Source organism: Eurytemora carolleeae, unplaced genomic scaffold (genome assembly GCF_000591075.1).
Source record: "Eurytemora carolleeae unplaced genomic scaffold, Eaff_2.0 scaffold1731, whole genome shotgun sequence".
Classification (NCBI taxonomy): domain Eukaryota; kingdom Metazoa; phylum Arthropoda; class Copepoda; order Calanoida; family Temoridae; genus Eurytemora; species Eurytemora carolleeae.
The window spans coordinates 25,956-51,670 of NW_019397679.1; the positions used below are offsets into that span (position 1 = coordinate 25,956).

General features: G+C 34.1%; 1 protein-coding gene across 5 annotated transcripts; it reads right to left on the reverse strand.

Moving 5' to 3' along the window:
* Window positions 1-25,600, reverse strand: LOC111715459 (splicing factor, arginine/serine-rich 15). Of its 5 annotated transcripts, none has more exons than XR_002768231.1 (23): window positions 25,147-25,600; window positions 23,381-23,473; window positions 22,425-22,579; window positions 21,643-21,741; window positions 20,764-20,898; window positions 19,944-20,112; window positions 19,340-19,492; window positions 18,742-18,901; window positions 18,123-18,273; window positions 14,845-14,997; window positions 14,346-14,401; window positions 14,034-14,130; window positions 12,547-12,621; window positions 11,755-11,905; window positions 9,322-9,601; window positions 7,799-7,919; window positions 7,445-7,626; window positions 7,110-7,375; window positions 5,975-6,457; window positions 5,829-5,899; window positions 3,741-3,787; window positions 265-1,367; window positions 1-77 (listed from the first exon to the last, which is right to left on the reverse strand). XR_002768231.1 is itself a non-coding variant. In XM_023490783.1 (22 exons), the coding sequence occupies exons 1-22, from the start codon at window positions 25,508-25,510 to the stop codon at window positions 368-370; spliced, it is 4,461 nt and encodes a 1,486-aa protein (XP_023346551.1). In that variant the 5' UTR covers window positions 25,511-25,600; the 3' UTR covers window positions 11-367. The 5 variants fall into 5 exon arrangements, 1 of the variants encoding a protein (XP_023346551.1); XR_002768232.1 differs by having other exon boundaries at window positions 231-1,367; XR_002768233.1 differs by having other exon boundaries at window positions 3-64.
* Between the last annotated feature and the right edge of the window lie 115 nt (window positions 25,601-25,715).

The window sequence follows — 25,715 nt, forward strand, 5'->3', positions numbered from 1 at the left end:
CCCCCCCCCCCCCCTCCCCACATGCGTTTTATAATTGATTTGATAAGTGTGATAATCAGTCAATCTAACTTCCAATCCTTCAACATTGATCTAGCTTTATATATGTTCAGAAGAACAATATAAATATTCAAGACTAATCGATCCTCTCCAAAATTTTAATATAACACCCGCTTCTCAAGTATTAAATAATAATGAAGGGAACCTACGAAACCCTTTACAAACAACTAAACCTTTTGTTTGAATCAAAGTGAGAGAAGTTAGAACCAGGATAGAAAGTTAGAAAGAAAGACATATTAAGAGAATTAATTACAATACATTCAAAAGAAGTAAATAGCACGGTGTCATCTTGTCTTCAACAAATAAACCCCTACTCTTTTTCAGAACTGGTCTCTCCAGTTCCTTCAATCACTTCAGCAGCTAGGTTTGGTAAATCTGGCTGGGACGGCTCTTGGACTTCATGCTCTACTACTGTAGGAAGCTGGTTTTCTATCACTTGGCCAGATTGAAAAACTTCTTGCTGCTGAGGTACCATCTGTTCCAGCGGTTCTCCTGCAGGCATTGCTTCCGGTGCAGACGAGTTATCTTGTTCACGCAAATTTAGTGCCATATGTTCAGCTGGCTCTGGATAATTGGGCCTTTCCTCATGTTGCGCAGGTTCGAAAACTAACTCTGATGATTCAGGTTCGTGATGTGACGGTGCTAGTTCCTCCGGAACTTGGAGCTTGTTTTCTGAAAGTTCAGCATTCACTTCCCTTACATTCAATCTCTGCTCATCCCTTTCAGCAACATGTTGACCATAGATTTCCTCGGCCTTTTCATGCCCTTCATCAGACACAGCTCTACCACCAGTTTCTTCAGTCGCTCCAAACATGATGCCCTGTTGACCAGAAACACCAGGGTTTATTTCCATTTGCCCATCTTGATGATCAACCCCGTGTTGTGCCATGATTCCGTCATTTTTTTGTTCAGTTTCTTCTTGGTTTTCTGTTCCAGGCTGGCTGGGTTGGCCAAGGAACTCTTGCTGCGGAGCATCAAACCTGGACTGAGGTTTACCGGAGGCTAGTTCAGAACTTTTTGTAGTCTCCTGAGAGGGCTCAGTCCCAGAGAAAGCCTCTTGAGGTTCCTCTCTTGTACTTTGTTCTGTACCCGGAGCATTGTTTTCAGAGAAAGGATTGTGCTCATCGGCAAATGGATTCTGATCTTCAATATTTTCCACTTCATTTCCAGGCTGGTTCCAATCTCCAAATCCACCTCTTCCAAATCCAAATCCACCGCGACCTCGACCTCGATCCCAATCTCCAAAGCCACCAAAACCACGACCTCGACCTCTGTCTTCGAAACCACCACGTCCACGGCCCTCAGCAAGACTAAAAAAAAGAAGATAAATGGTTTGCACTCATGTCGTTTTTATTGGTTATATTGGTTACACTCCAAAGTTCCTAACATGAACGATGTTACAAAATACAGATTTACCATTTAAGTTTCACGAGATTTTCGGGAATTAAAACCTAGAACAGAACATCAGCATTTCACATCTAAGAGTTTTCACTTTTCCCCTTTTTTGTTTGTAATTTATGATGATCACTTACTTTAGCCTATTCCGACTTACGTCTGGTTTACCCAAAATATCTATATAATTGGGTTCTTGAGCTATCTATTTTCTTTGCAGAAATTGTGCAATCTGCTTTCTTGTGTTAAAGGCTTTTTAAGGAGCTATAAAATATTGAAATGGTGGCAAAGGCAAACAAAGTCGAGATTGATTTTGTCCAAGAGTATATTGTTTCTTGAAACATTTCCCATCATTTTTCTTGGGGGGAGAATTTGTGAAATTTGTTAGTATGTATGACTATTTGAAAAAATTATTGAGTAATGAGCATGTTTGTTATGAAGTTGTGCGCGAAGCACGAACATTTTTTAACATGTTTTTTTTTGCTGCAACACAACTATTGGGAAAAATTTTTTATGAAAAAACTCTCTGGTCTTAGATAAAGTTATGTAGTTAGGTAGAGGTAGAGAGCTTCAGCCATTCTCTTCCTTGCATTCCCTTTTCTTTTACTTCTTTATCTGCCAACCTTCCGTCGCTTCTCTACCTTCCCCTGCCATGCGTTCTCTTTCTCCATCTATCCTACCTTCCTCTTACCTTTCCCTTCTACTTCCCTTCCCTATATTCCTCTCAGCCTTCCCCTTTCCCTCTCAACCTTTCCTGTCCCTACTTTTCCTCTTCCGTAAATATCTCCTTCCCTACCTATCCACTACCATCCCCACCTTCATCACTTACACCTTCCTACTTTCCCCTTTTCCTTTACTTTTTTCTGAACCTTTTCCTGTCATTTTCCCCTACCTTTCCCCCCCCCTTTTCTTTCCCCCTTTCTTTCCCCTTTTCTTTATCTTTTCTTTACCCTTTTCTTTACCCTTTTCTTTTCCCTTTTCTTTTCCCTTTTCTTTTCCCTTTTCTTTTCCCTTTTCTTTTCCCCTTTCTCTTCCCTTTTCCTACCCCGTTTCACTTCCCCGTTCCCTTCAACTTTTCCTACCCTTTTTCATTCCCTTCCCCCTCTAGGGTCTTTGATTTCAGCGATCAAAAACAGTTTATTCCTAATTTGGATATAGGGATTAATAAAAATAATCAATTTATTTGGTAAAAAAACACTAGGACGCTAAATTTCCTAAATTCAAATGATCCTGTCTAATGAAATTTTTAAAAGAACGGTGTTTGGAAAAAACAATTCAATTGTTCTTTACTACCAAAGTTATCTATTCATAATTCCTTATTTATTTTACATTTCTAACCCGGCCTTGTATGTCTTTGTAAAGAATTTCCTTTTAAAATAAGAGCTGCATAAATGTAATTTACTACATACTGTGCAATGAATTCACATTTCACAGGATGTAAATCAGGGTGGTAATTATTCATAAATCTTCTTCAGTATTTGAAACTGAATTGAGGAAAAAATAAACAAAAAAGCTTTCAATAATGTGGTCCATTGTGTTTTTATCTTAAAAAGGAACAATATATTTGGGCAATTTCGGTTTTATTTAATAACAGTAAACAGCAAACTGAAAGATATTCTTATTATATCCCCACAAACATAAATGAGGTTAAAAAAAACAGCTAACCACCAGTCTGGAGATTTCAAAGTTAGAAAAAAATAGCGTTTAAATGTTCCAAATATGATTCTTACATGTTCATTTTTAGAAAAAAAAATGTTACGAAGGTATGAGACCTTATGTTATTTCCATGTTTTTGGGCAACCAGTAAATTGTAAAGCTTTCGTACAGATCTATTCACGTCCCATTTTCAATATTACGCAAGTACTACAGAATTACTAATTGACGCAAAAGATAACAAAAATCTATGCCAAAATTTCATGGCGTAAACAGTAAACACTTTAAAAAAAGAATATTACATAAATCTGTTTTAAAAAGAAATTGTTTAATTTCTGATTTATTGCATATGCCATATACGCATTAAGAAGGCCAGCCTTGGATATGTATGTATTTGTTTCTTGTATTAACTTAAATACTTTTTTGATATTTGTAAATGAATTTAAATGAAAGACTATAGTAGATCTCTTTTTCTATATTCTCGCTCCATGTGTCGCAGATCCGCTGAAACTGACGAAGGACTGTTCTCCCTAAGATAGCAAACAAGTTTGCTAAAAGAACTAAAGCCAAAATTGGGATTTTAAACCACGTCTTTCAATACAATTCCTTGCATATCTGTAAAATAAACTTTTACTTACTTGCCACTGTTTGGGCCTTTTTCTTTCTCATTCTCATTTTCTGCTTCCTGTTGACAGAAATTAACCTTATGTTTTGTAGGTTTAAAGGGAAAGGGGATTGGGGAAAACTAATAAATTCCAGAAAAACTATTACAATTCAAGAATTCGAAATTTATAAGGTTGCAAGAAGCGATTGCTCTGTAGATTATGAAAACAAATTAAACTAAATAATTTCATTGAATTTCATAAAGTTTTAATAAAATGTAATGGCGCAGAAATTCTTCTAACATATATTTTTGTTTAATTTCTGTTATTTCCATTTCATTTCAATATCATTTCAACATCAATTTAACATCATTTCGATATATTTTAGATATCATTTCAATCTCATTTCGATGTCATCTCGAAATCATTTCAATATAATTTCAAAATCATTTCGAAATCATTTTGAAATCATTTCGACATCATTTCGATATCATTTCGAAATCATTTCAATCTCAATTCGATTTATTTCGATCTCATTTCGATTTTATTTCGATCTCATTTCGATTTTATTTTGATGTTATTTCGATATCAATTCGATATAATTTCGATATCAATTCGATATCAATTCAATATCAATTCAATATAAATTCATTATTATTTCAATATAGTTTGAATATCATTTCAATATCATATCAATATCATTTCAATTTTCATTTCAATTTTCATTTCAATTTCATTTCAATTTCATTTCAATTTCATTTCAATTTCATTTCAATTTCATTTCAATTTCATTTCAATTTTATTTCAATTTTATTTCAATTTCATTTCAATTTCGTTTCAATTTCATTTCAATTTCATATCAATTTCATTTCGATATCATTTAAATATCATTTCGACATCTTTTCGATATTATTTCAATCTCATTTCGATGTCATCTCGATATTATTTCGATATAATTTCGATATAATTTCCAAATCATTTCAATATTATTTCGATATCATTTCGATATTTTTTCGATATCATTGCGATTTGATTTCGATATTATTTAAATATCATTTCATCTCATTTCGACATCATTTCGATATCATTTCGAAATCATTTCAATCTCAATACGATATCATTTCGGTATCCTTTAGATATCATCTCAATATAATTTCGATTTTATTTCGATATCAATTTGACATAAATTCGATAATCATTTCGATATCATTTCGAAATCATTTCAATCTCATTTCGATCTCATTTCGATATCATTTTGATATCATTTTGATATCATTTCGATATCCGTTCGATATCAATTCACTATTATTTCAATATAATTTCAATATCGTTTGAATATCATTTCAATGCCATTTCAATGTCATGTCATGTCATGTCATGTCATGTCATGTCATGTCATGATGTCATGTCATGTCATGTCATGTCATGTCATGTCATGTCATGTCATGTCATGTCATGTCATGTCATTCATGTCATGTCATGTCATGTCATGTCATGTCATGTCATGTCATGTCATGTCATGTCATGTCATGTCATGTCATGTCATGTCATGTCATGTCATATCAATGCCATTTCCCTTACATCTGCATTTCAATTCCTTCTTAATTCCGGTTAAATTCTAGTAACATTTCATTCTAATTTAGATTCAATTCAGGCTCCATTACAGTTCAAAACCATTCCAGTTCAAATAAGTATATATTTAATTTTTATTCCAATTCATGTTTAATCATTATCAATAAATTCATAATTTTTGAGAAAAAAGTTCCAATAGTTAATAAAACTTCTTAAATTTGTTTCGTACATGATCAATGTTCAAAACATTTTCCATTCATGTAATATTGCACGTTTAGATAGAGTTCATGTTCATTGTTCAAAACATGTTGAATTCGTCTTAAATTAAATTCAAGTTAATTTTTTATAAATAGTAAAATCATTAAAGGATAAGTGTTCTTATTTAAATTTCTCTTTGACATTAAATATTGAAAACAAAATCAAACGGGACAAAACTTATTTTAATTAGAAGATAAAAATATATGAATTTCTAGAAAAGGATTAATGAACGTTATAAGGTTTAATAAGCAGAGTAAATTAAAGTCTTGAAATATTTTGAAGTTAATTCTGTTCCTGGTTGTTCTGGATGATACCCCTGGGACCCCCAGGTCCCATTCCTCCAAACCCTTCCGGTACATCCCATCCTGAACACAGAAAATATTAGGTCACGAAATTATGGAGATTGAGAAATTTAACAAAAGTTCATAGTTTATAGTTACCTGGTCCAAATCCTCTGCCCCGGCCACGACCCCGAAATCCGTCAAGACCTCTATCCGACCCACCATGACCTCCCCGAAACCCTTCGTGACCTCCTCGAAATCCGTCATGTCCCCCACGACCTCGGAATCCATGAGGCCCGACAGGACCTCCTCTAAATCCATCCATACCTCCCCTGAATTCTGGGGGTCCTCCTCGCCCCATCCAGTCTCTTCCACGTCCTCGGAAATCAAATCTGACAGGATTTTCAAATCTTGCAGAACCATCAAATCGTGGAGGGCCATTCGGAGGTCCGTCAAATCTTGGTGGACCATCAAATCTTGGGGGCATAAAACGTGGGGGTCCATCGAAACCTGGAGGTCCACCAGGGTTACCAAACCGGGGACCTCCAAATCTAGGCCCTACAAAAGGTGTCTGGGCTCCAAAAGGAGATTCTGGAGCTCGAACGTTGTTTTCATTTTCATTCTTTCTCTCTCGATCTTCTCCTAAAACACATCAATTTCATACTAATCCTTAAAAGGGTAAAGTGTTATTATTATTATTATTAAAAAACATTTCTGGGGATGTTCTGGTCCCCAAGGAAGTGTACATTAATTGTTATTCATGTGATTAAGAAAAAAGAGACAAGTTTGAGAACCCCAATCTTGGCTTAGTTCTTTTCCTTACCTGCGTGAATTTAATCTTTTTAACAACATTTAAGGAGATCTGTTTTTCTATTTTTACAATTGATGATAGAAGTATTTTTCATAAAAAATAAAACCAAATGGGTTATTTATCAAACAGATCTCCTCCGAACCGACTATTTGTGGTTCTAAAAAAGTATAATGATCATTGGCACATGTTTTTATCGGACTAGTTAAAGATTTCAAGTAAGGAATCCATTGAGACCTTAATGCCAATGATAATTATTTAAATCACAAAATTGACCGAAAAACGAACTTTTCAGTCACAATAACTTGAAGCAGTTTCTGAAGGTGGAGAAAAAGGATCAAGGATATTTTCGGTTTTAATTAAAAAAATTGATTATATATTAAAACATTTTTATAAAATCATTAAAGTTCAATTATGTTCAATTGGGGGATTTTTTTTTAAAAAGAAACTGCTACAAATTTTTGATAATCTTCTAAGGGTACTCACCCTTGTCCCCTCGCCCGTCCTTCTCTTCTTTACCCCATCTCGACTCTCGCTTTCCTCTTTCTCCGTTCCTACTGCCTCTATCTACGTCACGGCCACCTCTTTCTCCATCACGACCTCCTCTATCTCCATCACGACCACCTCTTTCTCCGTCACGACCACCTCCCTCTCCGTTACGACCTCCTCTATCTCCGTCACGACCACCCCTTTCCCGGTCGCCGTCCCTTCCCCTGCTGTCTCTCCTACTTCCATCACGTGACCTTTCACGCCTAGAAAACATGAGCATTTAGTACCATTATTCAGAAGTGTGTGATTAAAGATAAACAAGTGTCGAATACCTATTACCACCTCCATCTTGATCATCATCTCTTCCCCATCGAGATCCCCGCCTGTCATCTCGCTCACGATCTCTATCACGATCCCGATCTCGATCCCTGTCCCCGTCTCGGGATCGTCCACGATCACGACCCCTGTCTCTGCTGTCTCTTCCATCCGGACGATTTCGGCGATCATCTTTTTCCTAAGAAGAAAAGTTTTAGGGGGGAAAATTGAGAACCTTAAAAAAAGAGATTTTCTTTAAAGTTTAACTCACAATTATTTTGATAAAATTCAAAAACGAATACAAGAATCTGTAAACAAAAGCTGAATTTCTCGTTTATTACGAAGAAATAAAAAAAATCTGCTTGAAGTACCTCATCACTCTGTTCGATATCCATATCTCCAGGTCCCTTGGATTCAGGAACTCTATTAAGATGTGGGGGAGGAGCTCCCAGTAATCCACCACCAAGATTTAGACCAGGGGGTCCACCGAACCTTAATCATTTTAATTAGTTTAAGTGCAGACATTTCAGTTCCCTTGTCCGATTTTGTTTTATTCCAGGTGGTCAAATTAAAAAAGTATCGGGATTCTGAACCATCTCATGAAACTAGATAATTTTTGCGCTTTTAAGTTATACCGATCTCTCTTTGTGCAACACCTGTGATCAGTGTTTAAAGCTCTTTTGACGCTAAATGATTTGTTATTTTGATTTGATCAGTGAAGTCGCATTATTTGGGACACCCTGATAGTGAGCTAAAATATGGCGAATTTACTATCTATGCAGTAAATACAGCCTAGATCTGAGGTATTCGTAATGTGACTACATTAAACAATGAAAACGATAGTGAATCCGGATCCTAGTAGTAAATACAGCCTAGTATTCGTACTGTGACTACATTAAACAATGTAAAAAGATAGTGAATCCGGATCCTAGTAGCAAATACAGCCTAGATCTGGATATTCGTAATGTGACTACATTAAACAATGTAAAACGATAGTGAATCCGGATCCTAGTAGTAAATACAGCCTAGATCTGGATATTCGTACTGTGACTACATTAAACAATGTAAAAAGATAGTGAATCCGGATCCTAGTAGCAAATACAGCCTAGATCTGGATATTCGTAATGTGACTGCATTAAACAATGTAAAAAGATAGTGAATCCAGATCCTAGTAGTAAATACAGCCTAGATATGGATATTAGTACTGTGACTGCATTAAACAATGTAAAAGATAGTGAATCCGGATCCTAGCAGTAAATACAGCCTAGATCTAGATATGACCGTACTGTGACTGCATTAAACAATGTAAAACGATAGTGAATCCGGATCCTAGCAGTAAATACAGCCTAGATCTGAGATATGACCGTACTGTGACTGCATTAAACAATGTAAAAAGATAGTGAATCCGGATCCTAGCAGTAAATACATCCTAGATCTAGATATGATCGTACTGTGACTGCATTAAACAATGTAAAAAGATAGTGAATCCGGATCCTAGCAGTAAATACAGCCTAGATCTAGATATGATCGTAATGTGACTGCATTAAACAATGTAAAAAGATAGTGAATCCGGATCCTAGTAGTAAGTACAGCCTAGATCTGAGATATTCGTAATGTGACTACATTAAACAATGTAAAAAGATAGTGAATCTGGATCCTAGCAGTAAATACAGCCTAGATCTGGATATTAGTACTGTTACTGCATTAAACAATGTAAAAAGATAGTGAATCCGGATCCTAGCAGTAAATACAGCCTAGATCTGAGATATTCGTACTGTGACTGCATTAAACAATGTAAAAAGATAGTGAAAAAAATTGGTGCGAAGCAAGATAATTGGCAAAAGACAATGTGTGTTGTAAAGAGAAAATTAGTTAATTTTGAATATTGTAGTACCTGAGAGGGGGAGGTAAACTGATGTCGAACCCTTGTAAACCAGGAGGAGGTCCAGACACAAGATGAGGTGGTCCAGGAACCATTGGTCCAGGATATCCTGGTCTTAGCAATATATTACCCCCTGGTCCCAACATAGGTGGTCCACCGGGAGGTAGTAAACCAGGCGGTGGACCTAGAAGCCCCTGTGGACCACCTTGTTGTAGGAAGGGGGGTGGGAGACCCTGATCCATATTAAGAGGAGGAGGCAATCCAATCTCGTGTGGAGGAGGCATTCCCAGGCCTAAATTATTTTCAAGTAGGATAATTTTAGAAGAAGAAAATCTAGTGATTAACATTCTTCAGCGAGAAAACTAAAATATTTACTAATTGTAAAAATGAAAGTTTTTAATTTTTTTGCTTGCATAAAGCGCAGTACACTGAAGTACACTGAAGTAAGTACAAACCAAAAATAATTAGATGTGAAAAAAGGTATTTTGTCCAGAAAAGTATAAGTATAAATCTATATTTACACTGTCCTTTCGTATCCATAAACGTCAAAACGGCTGAACCGATCCGGCAAAATTGTGTGTGTGACCTTGATCTCGCACGACCCAAGGGAAGGTTTCTGAATGATCAAAATTTCCAAAATTTTCCTCTAAAAAAATCGATTTACATAAAATTTCGAAAATCTACGATTTCTTGCAGAAAAAATCCGCAAACTTTTTTGTTTTTGTTTTACAATATTTTCAAAGAGAAAATGTTCACAATTTAAATAGAAGATGGACATGAAGCGACCTATAAGCCTAGCATATGTATAAGCCAGAAACCTGGGTGTACATTTTTTTTTTTATAAAAAAACTGAGCTGAACAATTTTTGTGCGGTTTAGACTTAAAAATGTAAAATGTGTGCGGTGCAAAAAGAAATGAAATTAGATGCTCTGTGGCGAAGGCAAGTGTGTTTTTATTATTTTCAACATTCTGGGGATGACAAATATTTTAGAAAAATGGAGATTTTTCCAAAAAAAAACACACCCCTGACCTTTAAGAATAAATTAATGAAGCTTTATTCATTGAAGATTTAATTTAACTTAAATAAACGTTTTGTGTCATAATGTGTTCAAATTTGGAAAAAAATCATTATTGTTCAGGAATTTAAGGGTGTGCGTAGAATACATCAAATTAGCAGTAGATATCAAGGGCTTAATATACTAGAAAATTCAGAACACGATACGACCCAGCTCAGTGCGTTAACGAAGAATAATTTACGCTTTGAATTCAATTCCAGTTTGTACAAGAATTTAGTGCTTTGACCCCTAGTCAAAACACAAGAAAAACATTTTTGTAAAGATTTTAAAGAAAACGTCAGAATAACAGGTTACAAATTATATACTACTAGCTAAAGTGTCCAGCGTTGCCCGTGGAATTTTTTAAAAACCTTATTTTGAAAATATTTTTTTTAGCTTATATTACGCCCCTCAAAAAAATAATCAGCCCATTCGGTCCAGTCGTTTGGCCAGCTATAGCTAACATCAGTACTTAGGATCCGAAATATTTTGGCTTCCTGGATCCGGATCCGGATCCGCAAAAATATGCAGATCCAAGGATCCGGATCCAAGGGGTAAAATATCAATCAAAAACTGCAAAAATAATTTTTTTTCCCAAACCCCAAATCTGAACTTTAAAAAAAGAGAGATTATAAAAATTTCCTCATTTCTGAATGGTTCATCAAGTTTTAGGATAAAAATAAGTGAAAAAAATAAAACCAAAAATTTGAAAAAAAAAAGATTTTTGTTAAAAAAAATTCAGTAAATCTTAAAGAAATGACCTGGATCCGGATCCGGATTTATATATATATATATATGAGAAAAAAGTTTCTGAATTTAGTATTTTCAGACGAATCTATTTATACCCACCCCTATTGACACATTAAGATATAAACTGTCATATATTGACAGAAAGTTTCAAGCTGTTGTGTAGATTCTGACCTCGATTCCCAGAAACAAAATATTTTTTAATAAAAAAGAAAGTTAACACTGATTTCGAGAGTTAAAACATGGTTCACCGAGTGAGGGTAAAACGACCTACGGTCAAACGACAAACGGGCAAAACGCAACTAAGGGGCAAGCGACAAACAGGAAAAATGCAAGTTAGGACAATTTCTGGACCAAACTAAAAGTGAATATACTAAATCAAAGGTGAAGATGAGACTGTAAAGAAGACCTGAAACTTTTAAAATATGACCTTTTTAAGATTAAATTAAGTATTCTGCCATTATATATGCCAGAATATGGTCTTTAAAATTTTTGGGAAAAGAAATGAAGTGGTTTATAAGCTTTAGGGAATAATGAATATAAGTACAGATAGGTTAATTCCGTACAGTCGTCTCTGAAGTCTCATCCTTTGTAAGTAACCATGGTCTAGAAAACTTGAATGTTCAAGAGAATGAATGATTACCTGGAGGTAAACCTTGTATAACAGTATCCTGGAAGGAAACAGGAACAGAATGAGAAGGACGAGACAGTGCTACTCCACGCATAGTTTTCATCCAGTCCGGCATAGTCTCCTCATCAAACATACCTCCCTCCTCCAACTCTGCCATGTCAACCTATTCAAAGATCGGTATAGCAGAAGATCTTTCGCCAAAATATATGCTTGACCAATTTTAGAAGACCCAAAATCGAGATTATATTATCTGCTGCTTTCCAATCAACATTTTTACTAGGGGTGTACTGTATAGTAGCTCTAAGATTCATATTGTTGCTCATTAAATATCACCAATAAATTACAGTATTGTGTATTGATAATTTATTGTTTCACGTCTCGTCAGCTAGTTTGGGTTAGAACCACCAACCAAGACGTTACATTCCAGTCTAAAATTTGCAAATTTGAAAAGCCTAAAAAATTGGATGAAAAATCAAATGCTATTTGTTCATGCCATTTTTTAACTTTAAAACCCCAATAGTGTTGTACACCTTAACCTAAACAAAATTTTTAAAAAATGAGCTGACCTCTAGCAATTTGGATTTTATCATTGTAGCTTCATAATTTGAATTTAAGTTTACACCCAAGGGAAATTATTCACTAAACAGGGACTATGGGGCAGATACCCCCCCCCCCCTCCCAGGGGAGTATTCCCCTCCCAGTGTGAGATGAGCCCTCTCCCGTCCCCAGAGTTAAAAAAAGTTACGCTCCCCCACCCCCCAACTCCCCCTGGGTTATCTTTAATCTCCAGTCTTGATAGTTTACCTGAGGGTCTAGTTTATCAATAGGTATATAGGAGACTCCTACTTCAACATCCCAATAATCCTTCCACTGCTTATCCTATCCACATTTAGTATTTTTTTTCAGATGAAGATAAGTATATTAAGAAGATTCATCACGACATAACAAATCTTGATTCCAGACAGAAAACACAAACATTGTAAGATATTATTAACGATTTAAGAGAAGATTTCGATTTTGAATTGAAAAATTAGAAAAATGATTTCACTGTCAGTAATACTCATTGATCTGTTCAACGGAGTAAATAACTATGTTTAACATATACCCCACAGTTATGAGATATGTCAAAATTCTTAACGTCATTAAGAACAGTAACTTCAATGGAATACTGTGAATTTGCCTTTTACTAGAGTTTTTGCAAAAAATAGATTAAAATCTAGCAACATTTTTTAATGTAATTTTAAAAATAAATCCGCAAACTCGAGTTAATTATTATTAAAAAATTATGTACAATGTTAATATATAATATATGATAATATAAATTTTAATTAACGCAATAATTGTAAACAACTGTAAATGAACGAAATTTAAATTGATTATATTCTAAGAAAAAAGTCAGTGTTTCGGATCCGGATCCGGATCCGGTCGGATCCGTATCATTTGGTCGGATTCCGTATCATTTGGTCGGATCCGGATCCGGATCCGTATCAGGAAACGTTGATATGGATCCGGGTAGCGCCAAAAATTAACCAAAACCATGGAATAAATAAATCAAAAGGTTCGTAAATGTATTATTTACATGACGAAAATTTTTCAAAATTATCTTTAATAATTTAATGTTTACATTTATATAATAGTAATGACGACATTTTTAACTTTAGGATTACTATAGTTTATAAATTATAACCTTGCATAACATTTAATAGGGAAAATCCGATTCACAGAATCAAAAGTTACCTCGGATCCGGATCCGTATCAGGATCCGTATCAGGATCCGGATCCGGATCCGTATCAGGATCCGGATCCATCATCACGGATGCGGATCCGCGGATCCGGATCCGAATCAAAATGATATGGATCCGAAACACTGAAAAAAGTAATACTTAAAATCAGTGCTTAGGATCCATTGAAATTTGATGCGGAGCCGGATCCTGGATCGCATTGAAAAAAAACTGATCCGGATTTGGATCCAGGTCATATACTGAAATTTATTGTTTTATTTTTTTCGCTTATTTTTATCCTAAAACTTGATGAACCATTCAGAAATGAGGAAATTTTTATAATCTCTCTTTTTTCAAAAGTTCAGATTTGGGTTTTAGGAGTCAAAAAGTTTTTTTTTTGCAGTTTTTGGTTGATATTTTACCCCTTGGATCCGGATCCGTGGATCCGCATATTTTTGAGGATCCAGATCCAGGAAGCCAAAATCTTGCGGATCCCACGGATCCGGATCCTAAGCACTGCTTAAAATCATGGAATTAGTCAAAAAAAAAAAAAAATACTGAATATCCTGCCTTCATCCCCTTCCCAGGAGCCCAGGCTAGTGTTATCTGTTTCCCATGCAACCGGAATTTATTCAGGTTCTTTAGGGATCGGTAAGCATCCATACGCCTGCAAAAAAAAAACAATTTGTGCTTCATATCCTTATTTTGCAGATTCTGTACAGTCTCACAATCAGTTGGATCATTAGGAGTTTTAAATCATAATTGTAAAACTAAACTAACAAGATGAGATTGCTTAAAACATATTTTTAGGACCCGATTAAGGTATTTCTTAATCTTTCAAAAATTAAGAATATTTAAATAAAAAACTCCGTATATATTCACCTGTTCATGCAAACAAAAGCACATCCACGGGGCGGAATCAAATCAATTGCATTTATCTAAAACGAAAATAATTACAAATTTTATTTGTTTCATGTGGTTTTAAATAATTCAATGCGTTTAACAATGAGTATCAAATCAGATTGAGTTAAGTTCTCTTATAAATTGTTTTACTAGAGACCTTGAACAACCCTCGAATGTTGAATGTTGATTAAATCGTGTCAACTCTTCTGTGTTAAAAAGTTAAGGAATTTCGGACATTTTATTAGCATTTTCAATTCCAGTGACGTGTTCTAAACCAAGGGAAATTGATTGAGAAATCAATCAATCAAATATCTAATCATCTAGTCAATCAAATATTTAATAAAACCTTCTTTATACCTTACTAGTATGAAGAATTAAAAATGTGTACCTCCCCGTATGTTCCAAAATATCTAGTCAATCAACCATTTAATAAAACCTTCTTTATACCTCACTAGTATGAAGAAATAAAAATGTGTACCTCCCCGTATGTTCCAAAATTATCCGAGAGATCATCCTCTTGAACTAATCTAGACAGGTGCCCAACCCATAGAGTAGTGGAGCACACTGACAGATGTCCTGGTCTTATGGGAGGAAGTCCCTTCTTCTTCCGCTCCTCTTCTCGTAGCCGAACCTTTAATATCTAGCTTCAGTATTATAATTCATTATTTATTACTCAAGTAGTACAATCCATTATAAGTAAAGTAAATTAAGTAATTTAAGTAAATTAAGTAAAAAGAAAATAATTTTAAAAAATTAGAAAATAAGTTCTTAAAAATCAAGTTTCTCTCATTCACTTAGTTAGATTTTACTGAAAAATAATATTTTTTATTTTGTTTCGTTCTACAATGAACATATTAATGTAGTTGAAGCAATTGAGAAATATATTTTGTTTCGTTCAATTAGGACAATTATGATGCTTTGTGTAACCTATCATAACCCAAGCTGCGGAAATCTCTAAATTAGGAAAGCATCAAATTTTTTCCTTTTTGAAAATACTGAAGCATCAAAACTGTCACTTTAAAATATTATGGTCACAGAATTCAGATTCAGTTACTTTAAAGACACATTCTAGGTCAAAATTCTAACTCAAACCCATGTCTAAGGCATGGTAAGACATATTTCAAGTCACAGTTCCAAGTCACAGTTCCAAGTCACGGTTACAACAACGTCAAACTTTTGAGACCAAACTATGTCAAAGACACTATCTTAGTCACAATTCAAAGTCACAGCTATGTCAAGACTCATTCTAAGTCAGAAGTCTATAAAAATTCTTACTTTGGAGACATGTATAAGACACTTTCTAAGTCACCATTCTACGTTGAACTTATACTTTTGAGACAATGCTAATTCATAATTATGCCTGTAACACTCAAGAAGCCACAAACATGCATAAGACACATTCTATAACACTTTCTAAGTAACAATTATGTCTCAGTCACTTTCTAAGTCACCATCCTATGTCAAACTAATACTTTTGAGAATTTCTAAGTCACAGTTCTAAGTCACAATTATGTCTAAAACACTTTCGAAGCCACAAACATGCAATACACATATTCTAAAACACTTCCTAAGTAACAATTATATCAAACACTTTCGAAGCCACAAACATGCATTAGACGCATTCTAGAACACTTTCTATGTAACCCAATTCTAACTACAAACTAGGTCTAAATCATGTTTTTTTTTTTTAACTTTATTGTGTTTATGACCCATTTTAAGTCAGAATTCTAATTGTTAATTAAGTCTGAAACGCCTTTTCCATCACACTTATGTCTAATTCACAACTGTCTGTCTTAGTTATATTCCAAGACCAATTCTAAGTTACAGTTCTAAGTCACAATCAGTGCGTAGGATCTGGATCCGTTGGATCCGTAAGATTTTAGCTTCCTGGATCGTGATCCAAGGGGTTAAAATATCAACAAAAACTGCAATGTAAATGTTTATTAACTCTTTGATTTCAATTTCATAACTTTTATACAGTGGGACTCATAAAACTGTGAAATGGAATGAAAACATTTAACTAATCTAATTTATGTTAGCTAAGTTTTAAGTCTTGTATGAAAGTAAAACGACTCTGAACCAGCTAAGGGGCAGACGGAAAGGGGGGAAACAACCCTGGAATATTGTGGGAAGGTTCTGTATGTAGAATGTATAGAAACTTAAATTCTATTTTAAGAATGGATTAAAAACATTTTCCCTGTGGAACACTTAATAAATAAAAAATTGTTTAGTTAAATAAAGATAATACTTTAGTTTTGGCAAGCAGGTAGCTTGGAATTTTCAGGTAAGGGGGGGGGCATTTTTTTGGACCAGAAAACCTTAGAAAAGGTCGAAATTAACGACTCATTACACATTATAGTTTCTCGATAAAAAAAAGTATGGCTGAGGGTTCAGTTTGAGCGTCAAGCTTTTAGCATGAAATGACTTTTTTGAGCTTTAAACGGCGTTTTTCTTTTTGATGCTATTTTTCTTGAAGTAAAAATAATTTATGGCCATTTGTAATAACTAAAAAGGAAAAGAAAAGAATATTGCAAAACTCCAGACAAAATATTTATCTAAATTGCCTTTGACAAAAGGAAGCATACTGCATAAATCTTACAGGGAAGTTATGCATTTTTTGCTGAGTGATTGGATTCGAAAAATAATATTTTGATATTTTCAAATCTGAATTTTTTTTCTTTACTGGTTCATTATCCTAACTCAATATCTAAGTAACCATGAGGGGGATATCATCATTTTCTAAATCCCTGACAAAGAGGGGGTTGGGAGGAGTGAAAAAAATGTTATCCCCCCCTCCTGGCCCTATCCTAGAATCCCCTTGCTAGAATCGTCTTCTAATTGTTTTGCTTTTTGGGACTTTTACGAAAATCATCCAAATTTTGATATAAATATTTATTGTCAAAATTGAAACCCTTATAACTTTTTGTTCGTTTTTGTTTTACAATGATATTCAAAGAGAAAATGTTCACAATTAAAATAGAAGATGGCGCAGCCTCCCTATTTAAAATAGGAAAATTAATTTAAAACAATATATTAGCTGCAGTATACAAAAGCAAACGACATTTTTTACATTTTAGTTCAATAAAATAATGATTTTAATTCACCTATAGCGAAAACACACGTTGAAAGTTATTTAACAACTTTATAAAACAAAGAAATTGGAGTGGATATGTCCAGGGATCAAACTGTATTAGTCTGATGTATTTTTTAGAGTGTGGGACATCACTTGGCCCTAGGTAAGATAAGGCCAGGCCATAAGAGAATTGTGTACTCAGAATACACTAATTCTTTAATTCATAATGAACTCAGTTTTGGGGGCTGTACTAATGTATAGTGGTTATTTGTCAACAAAGGCATTCAAAACTGGGCTTGAACCAAAACATATAATTATACCCAGTATTTCAAGATAAGGAATAAGCGGACAAACAAATAGACTAACCCCCACCCCCCTTTCATATCAAAACTGTAAATATTGTTTCGACATTACCCTAATTAGATTGTTTGTAAACAGACTGCTGAACCAGTGTTTAGTCCCAAAAACTAAGTTCTTTACGTATTCCAGAATTTTTTGTATAGTAAAGAAATTCTATAATGGCCCGCCGTTGACGTGGCCCAAAATCATCTGCGAAATTTGTATTTCTGAATGATGAAGAATGAGAAAATGGTTGCACAAAAAGTATAATTTAAAGTTATTGAAATTTAATTGTACAACAACGCGACAACTACTTAAATAACTGATAATATTTAAACTGTTACCTTATCTTCTTCCTCCTTCGCCCGTTTCTTCTCCTCCTTCTCTTTCTCTTTCTCCCGCTCACGCTCCTTGTCTCTCTCACGCTCACGATCGCGCTCACGGGATCGAGATCTCTTCTTACGACGATCTCTTGACCTTGATCTGGATCGTGATCTAAAAAGTGATTTCATTATTTTAATAAAAATGTTTAAGGTATAAAATGGTAAACGTTAAGTGAACATTAGTTGATTAAACAGATTTTAAAGAGAATTTTAACAGATATTAGAATAATTTCTTGATTTGAATATTTGAAATACAAAGGATTCTAAAAATTGACATATTCTTTGTTTTAGAACTTGTATTAAACTTGATAAAACTGACATGTGATATACAGATCAAATAACAAAAGTTTGTCGTGGATTTTTCTTAAGTTTTACTAAATTGTTTAGATCACTTGAAGTCACTTAACTAATACGTTTAATTTCACAAATTCTCAGCTTCAATATTTTGTTCAAAAGTTTTTAGTTGAATAATGATAAAAAATGCAGCCAAACGTTATACTTTAGTTTCAATTTTAAGCTTATAAGTGTTAAAAAGACAATTACAATGCGGCGGGATATTGTTTTAATTCAATTCTGTTACCTGTCGCCTCTGCGTCTTTTCCCCTTCTTATTTTTACTTCCAGACCTAGATCTTGATCGGCGATCACGTGATCGCGACCGCCGACGATCCTTTTTATGACGACGGGATGAATCATCCAACATCATAACATCGTCTTCAGAATCTTCTGCTGCGTGCTCACCTGGAAGAATACGGGATTATAAAATACCAAAACTATGTTGTAAATAAAATTAACATCTAAGATCTTATTTTCAAAATGGGAATTTTTCACTGGACACTCATAATCCCGGTCGCTTGATCTCGATATCCACAGTGGGCATGGCACATTTGAATTTCAGGGAAAATCTGATTGAGCTCTTGATTTTGGATATTCCTACTTTCTGTATTCTCTCATTAGTTGAACGTTTGCCGCACTGAAGAGTATCGAATTAAATTAATTTTTAAGATCAGCCTAAGATCGATTTCAAGCATTCCACAATTTCATAATACATGATTTCCCACCTAAATCTGGATTGTTCTTGAATATTCATTTAGCACGAAGAAAAAAGAGCTCAATCACTTTGCTTTGAGTGAGTTTCTTTTACATTTGAGATGGTTAATCATATTTTAAGGTGCTAACCTTCTTCGAGAGGTGATTGTCTAGGTGGTGGTCTCTGATGAAGATCCATTCCCATAAATCCTGATGGGGCTATGCTTACTGGTGGCATCCCTATCATACCCATAGGTAGCCCAGAGGGTGGACCCATAGAAGACGGGAAACCAGGCGGTGGACCTGAAAAAATAAAAAAGTAATTAAAAATTCAGTATTTTCACAAATGCTTATAATAGATTTTGTATACAGATCCGGCTTTGTATCAAATCAAAAAATATCTAACTCTTATCAATTTTTTAATAATACAACAGAGCAATTAAATATTTTTTTATCAGCAAACAACCAATTCTATACAAATTTTATTTTTTTTTATTAGCAGACAACCTATCAATCAATGAAATGGGGGTCGACGCTCCTCGTCACCAAAGTGTATACATAACTAAAACAAACTGCTTTATCCTAGGCAGGAGACTTACCCGACCAATCGGACTCCCAGAAGTAGATTTATTTAATATGATAACTAAAAAAATATTATTTTCTAATGCCTGAGTAAATCCAAATCCCCATTTTTGGCTGACAAGTGCGGACTTTGGCTTCTAATAAATTTGGTTAGCAAAATATCTAAACCTACCCATAAATTGTTGAGGAGGCATTGACGAAAATGGTTGATTAGGTCCTCCCATGTGCCCTACTCCTAGATGTCCCTGTACAACCATGTGTCCATGCCCCTGGTTCAAGGGAGGTTGCCCGCCCATATTGTGGGTATGCCCAAGTCCAGGAATATTGAACTGCCCATGCATCTAAACATGGTATTAATTAGTTACTGGATTTATACTACTAATGTCGTGTTCAAATGACTTTTTATTTAAAGAAGGGAGTGTCTAATTTACAACGATAGATTTTTTAGATTTTTTCTAGATTTATAAGTGTTTAATTTTGACAGTTTCCTCCACTGATTCTAAAGCTGAACTTTACAGAGAACCCACAATTGACATAATAAATTTTGAACAGAAGATATGGGCTATCACATAGTTTTTGATCATGCAAAGCTTTTATAGGTACCATGGTAAATCTGCATTTTAGGGAACTAACATTTCCAGAGATGGAATTTAAAGAATTTGAGCCGCGGTTTAAATCCTCCAAAACCCGGTTTTAATTAAGCGCCGGTTTAAATCTTGAAACATTTGATACAATTTTAAGTGGAACCAATCATATTTAAGCCGCGGCTTAAATTTAAACCGCCGCTCAAATTCTTTAAATTCGGCCACAGATCTTTTATTAAGTAAGCGATATCAATTTTGAGCTATTGGGTGTAAACTAATTAGCAAACATAGTACCCAATGCATTTTTTTTTTTAAAGATTGTCTTTAATGATAATCTTGCAAGAATTGAAACAATCTAGAAGTATTTTACAATTTTGTCTGTCTATGATAGAAAACAAGCCCACCGACCTGATGAGTAGGAGGAGGAGCTGGATCAGGGGGTCCAGCCCCAGGTAGAAGCTGTTTCAGTTGATTTATTTGATCATCGTCAATCTCACGTTTAGATTTTAGATAGTTTAACAGTGCTGGATTTCCTAACAGAGCCTAAACATAGATAAAAATATTAAAAAATGTTGATATTATTCTAATGAATGTGACTAAACAAGCGATACAAAATGATTCCCCATCTGAAATCATATCTAAAAAAGCTTTTGAATCAAAAAATAGCTCCTTTTTAATTATGTCGCGTGAGGTATTGATACAGGGTAAACCACAGAAAATGTGACGTCAATAATAACCAAAAACTCATTAATAATCTGGCAAAGAAAGAAACAATTTGCAGGTGCAGGGAACCCTGGGTGAAACAAAACAAAAAGATTGAAGAAAAGGTCGTAACTGAAGTCTCATTTTTTGTGTGTAACCACTAACCATATTCTGTATTAATGTTCATATCCTGTATTAATGTTCATATCCTATATTAATGTTCATATCCTATATTAATGTTCATATCCTGTATAAATGTTCATATCCTGTATTAATGTTCATATCCTGTATTAATGTTGAATTAAACATTAATATTCATATGTTAGATAAATCATTTTTATAAGAAATTAGAGGTCAATTCTTTGAATCAAAATATAATTACAGACATTTAAAGAAAAATTGAAGTTATCTGATAAAGCTCATTGATTTCAACATGGAATTGAAACGAAACTATGGTATTCTGAATTTTCTAGCTGAAGTGCCCGGCATTGTCCATGGTATTTCACTTAGGNAAATTTCGAAGTTTGCAAAAATTATATATTTTACATATTATATAAAAAACGGTATTGTATAGAAAATGTAAACCTTGATTGCATCAACAGTTTGTGGTGTAACTGGATCTTGATTATCACCTCCCTCCTCTTCATCACTTCCATAATCAAAGTCCAGCAGTTTCTTGTTAAACTAAACAACGAGAATTTTTACGAAAACATTTAAACTAAACTTTTAAATATCTTTTTTGATTTTATGAGGGTTTCAATAACCATAAAGAGATTAGGAAGTTTTTAAAAATCTCTTTTTTTAAAAAGCAAAAAGATTTTTCAGCAGGTTTTGGTTGACAATTTTTGGCTTGTCCCTTGAAGTCAAAATCTTGAGGATACGGATCCTAATGGTCCATGGACCAAACTTAATGATAGCATCAAGTAGACTACGGTAGACTTAAGGTATTATAGTTTTTTATTCCGGTTAAGTAAAGAAAAGTGGTTTAACTTAATCCAAGTAGTTCAACTAATTCTCGTTATTCATTAAAAGAAATGAGTCTTTGTCACAAGCTATGAATTTCCCTAAATCTTACCGTAACCCATGGTCGTAGACCTTAGATATTAAAAAGCTGTTTTTGGGATCTATAAATTAGAATTTTTGGCAAAGACTCAATTCGAATGGTCCCAGACTTCCGATCTTCTTAATACATCATGGCAACTGAATTATCATATTTAGATGAACTCTTGTCTAAGATTAAAATATCTTAACTTTTCAAATTTCACAAAATTGTGTTATTAAAATCACCAAAACTATCTTCCAGGTAAAATTCGACATTAATTTTGATTTATTTCCCCCAGATTTTTTTTGAAAAAAGCTCGTATTACCTGTACAGGGGGTGGGTTCCTAAGCAGCTGTTTAATAGTCTGTAACTGCTGCATATCCTTCTTATCTATCCCATTACTGCTGCTGCTATGACTGTGCGCACTGCTTTCGCGCTTTGTCTCTTTAAGAGGAGTTGGACCACTCTGCTGCAGCTTACCTGAACATATTTTTATGTTTTTATTTTCAGTATTTATTGTAAACATCTATATTTTGGCAATTTTTTTCTATTTTAACTATTTCTTTTAGTATTTTGTGTTGTTGCAATTTTTTGTGTCATTGTTACAATTTTTTCTTTATTTTTTTTTGCACATTTTTTTATTTTAGTTTCGATCTGAAAACATAATTAATTTGATTTGCTAATATTATTTTTAGCAGAATTTGTTTGATTTAAGTAAAACGTTAATTAAGAAACAGTTGAAATATTTCAATGTTCGATCAATACAAGATTAAACCATTTTTATATTGAAGAACGTTCTTATTGGATAGCTTGAGAACCCAGTGTTGCGCACTGCGGAGCGTACTCAAAGTTACTAGCACTGTTTACCCGCGCTTGGTCGTAAGTTATGATTTTAGCTATTTTCCCGTTTAAAGTGGACCCGCGCAACTTATAATCTAAAAAAGACAAAACCATTCCCGTTGTTCTCCCGAGTTCCCCAATCAAAATTTGAAGCAAATCTGTCAAGACATTCATGAGTTATGATCTGACAGACAAACAAACAAAAAGAGATTACAACTTTATATATATATATAGATATTTTATCGGAATAGCTATAGTTATATTTTGTTTAAAAATAAATTTCAATAGTAATAAGGTGATCAAGGATTTCGAGATAAGATTTTAATCTAACTTGGGGGTTTAATAATAATGTTTTGTCAATAATTAGAGAAAACTAAGAAAAAATGTATGGGAAGGGGGGGGGGGTAGCGGCATACACCTGAAACATTTTTTAATTGGTACCTGTGGTTCTAAGCTGGTTGTCAAGAGACCTATATATCTCAGAAGCGGGGTTCGCCATGTCAAACAGAGGTTGAACAATTTCGCTCGGAAATACTGCAAAATAACGTGTTAATAAAATTAAACCCTAAATAAGCCATACATCGATAGAATTTATTAAATGTCGTCTTGACAATTTTTCAATGGCTTTTATACTATTTTACTTAAATCTCAGTATTAACGATAAATTAATAGCCATGAATATGCGGGAAAAGTTTTAAGAGCTCCATATTATCATGTAATTTAAAATACTTAATATCTGCAACATTCCATTATCAGAAAGTGAAGAATACGACAATTGATGAATTCTTTCGATGTATGGCTCATTTGGGGTTTAACTGTAAGATAAATAATAGCTAATAAAACTTAACTTACAATAATTGTTTTGTCTTTTACTTTCAAATAAACCCTTGTGATTAGTATCATCGAAGCCCTAACATGTTTTAAATAACTGAAATGTGTTCGGGCGTTCAATCGGTTCGGCAGGAACAAATTAGCCGTCAACCAACCTTTGGGCAAGATAACATTAAAAACAATTAAATCATAGGTTACGATTCTGTAGGTCTCTGGCCTGAGGTCAATAAACGACTACGATATTTGGCGTCAACAAGATTTAGCAGTTATAACTTCATTCGAGACACTTCCTCTAGCTAGAACATTTTTTTTCGACAAATTACGAAGATAAAAAAGCTATGTTTTGAAGCCAAATTCCCCAAGGACCAATATTTACTTGCAAAAATTAATTTATTTTTAAAATTATTTGCAAGCTTAAGAGGTTTATAATTTTATAGTTTTCAATGCTCTGTAGAAGAAAAACAAAATATGAACATAAACTGTCAAGATTTTATACTGCCATATACTGCTATCCACAAGGTCAAGCATTTAACAAATTTTTTTCCTTATTTAGTGAATAAAACTTTTAAACAATATTCCGCTTCACGCTAGCTAGCACTCCTTTAATCTTGAGAAAAATATTTTCAAGGGGGGTTCGAAAATATGAACCTGTCATGCACTTACATAAGATCTAAAAATCTCTCTCCATAATGTAAAAATTTCGTGGATTCATAAATAATTTCCAACGTATAGTTTCTTTTATAAACAAACGTTTTATGCAGGGATTTTCTGGCATAACGCGAGAATCATTTTGAAAGAAGTATTGAATCTAAAAAATATCTTTGAGCGTTTTGTGCGCTATGTTCGTTTCAAGGAATTATTTGAATAGTTCTAAATTCATCTGAAAAAAACTGTAGAAAATGTTCACATTTTTAGCCTGACTACGAAAAGAATGCTGACAGTTTTTTTCTACTTGACTTTTATTAAAAGATCTTAAAGGTTAAAAAAAATAATTTTGTTGCTTTGGACTTAACATGTCCGATATAGTTAATATAACGGGTAGAAACTTCGTTGCATTTGACGATGGCGATTTTGTTATTGGGGGGCGGGGGTCCTAAAGCGATAGAGGTAAAACCACCGCAGGCAAGGATGAATCCAGGGGGAAAATTGCTCTGGGGAAAAGAAAAAATTGTGACCCATTGGTGTCGTTCAATGTAATCTTTTCAAAAAAAATGTACCTTGAAGTTTATTTATTATTTCCTGAAAATCATTTATTTTTCCCCAATTCAGCGATTAATTCCTCAAAATGAAATTCCGCGAATTTTCCCGAAAAATTCAAGAAAATATATAACCCCCGGATAGATCTAACTCCTTAAAATGTGACAAATAATGCTTACCGGAGTTTTTCTGCCAAAGGTTGAGAACTCTGATCACTTTAGATTTCTCTTCCTCCGCACATTTGTAAAGGTAGAAAAAGGTGACATTGGCGTTCTTGGCAAATCTAGGTGCAAAGACATCCTTGTCTGGTCCAAACTGGTGTCTGGACTGTCGGACTATACTGTCTATGACATACAGTCCAGGAATCTTGTACTCGGGCTTGCACTTCTGAATGAATTTCTCAACGCTCTGTACAACATGTTTGTAGAATTTAATGGCCCGAATTGCCCCCTTGGTTATGGCAGTCATTTTAGCCTTCGATATAGGAGGCTTCTGCTCGTATAACGAAGACATCTCGTGATTAAATGACTGAACCGCCTCCATTTTAAGACTTAAGCTTCTCAAACAATTTAAAAAAAACTATGTCACTATCACAGTTTTCATCTTCCGAAATAATCACATATTTCTGTTTGAATCTCTGAAAACAATCATTTTTAAGATTTTAAATTATACAGCGAGTATTAAAGCTTTAAGAGCCTATAAAATTAGAAGGATTTCATAAATCCGGGTTCGTTCTAGAATACGATTT

Excerpts from the sequence above, each read along its gene's own strand:
- LOC111715459 (XM_023490783.1), bottom strand. The coding sequence starts at position 25,510 with ATGGAGGCGGTTCAGTCATTTAATCACGAGATGTCTTCGTTATACGAG. Across the intron at positions 22,580-23,380 it reads CAACCAGCTTAGAACCACAG|GTAAGCTGCAGCAGAGTGGT; the intron begins GTACCAATTAAA and ends AAATATGTTCAG. Across the intron at positions 9,602-11,754 it reads TATACAAGGTTTACCTCCAG|GCCTGGGAATGCCTCCTCCA; the intron begins GTAATCATTCAT and ends AAAATAATTTAG.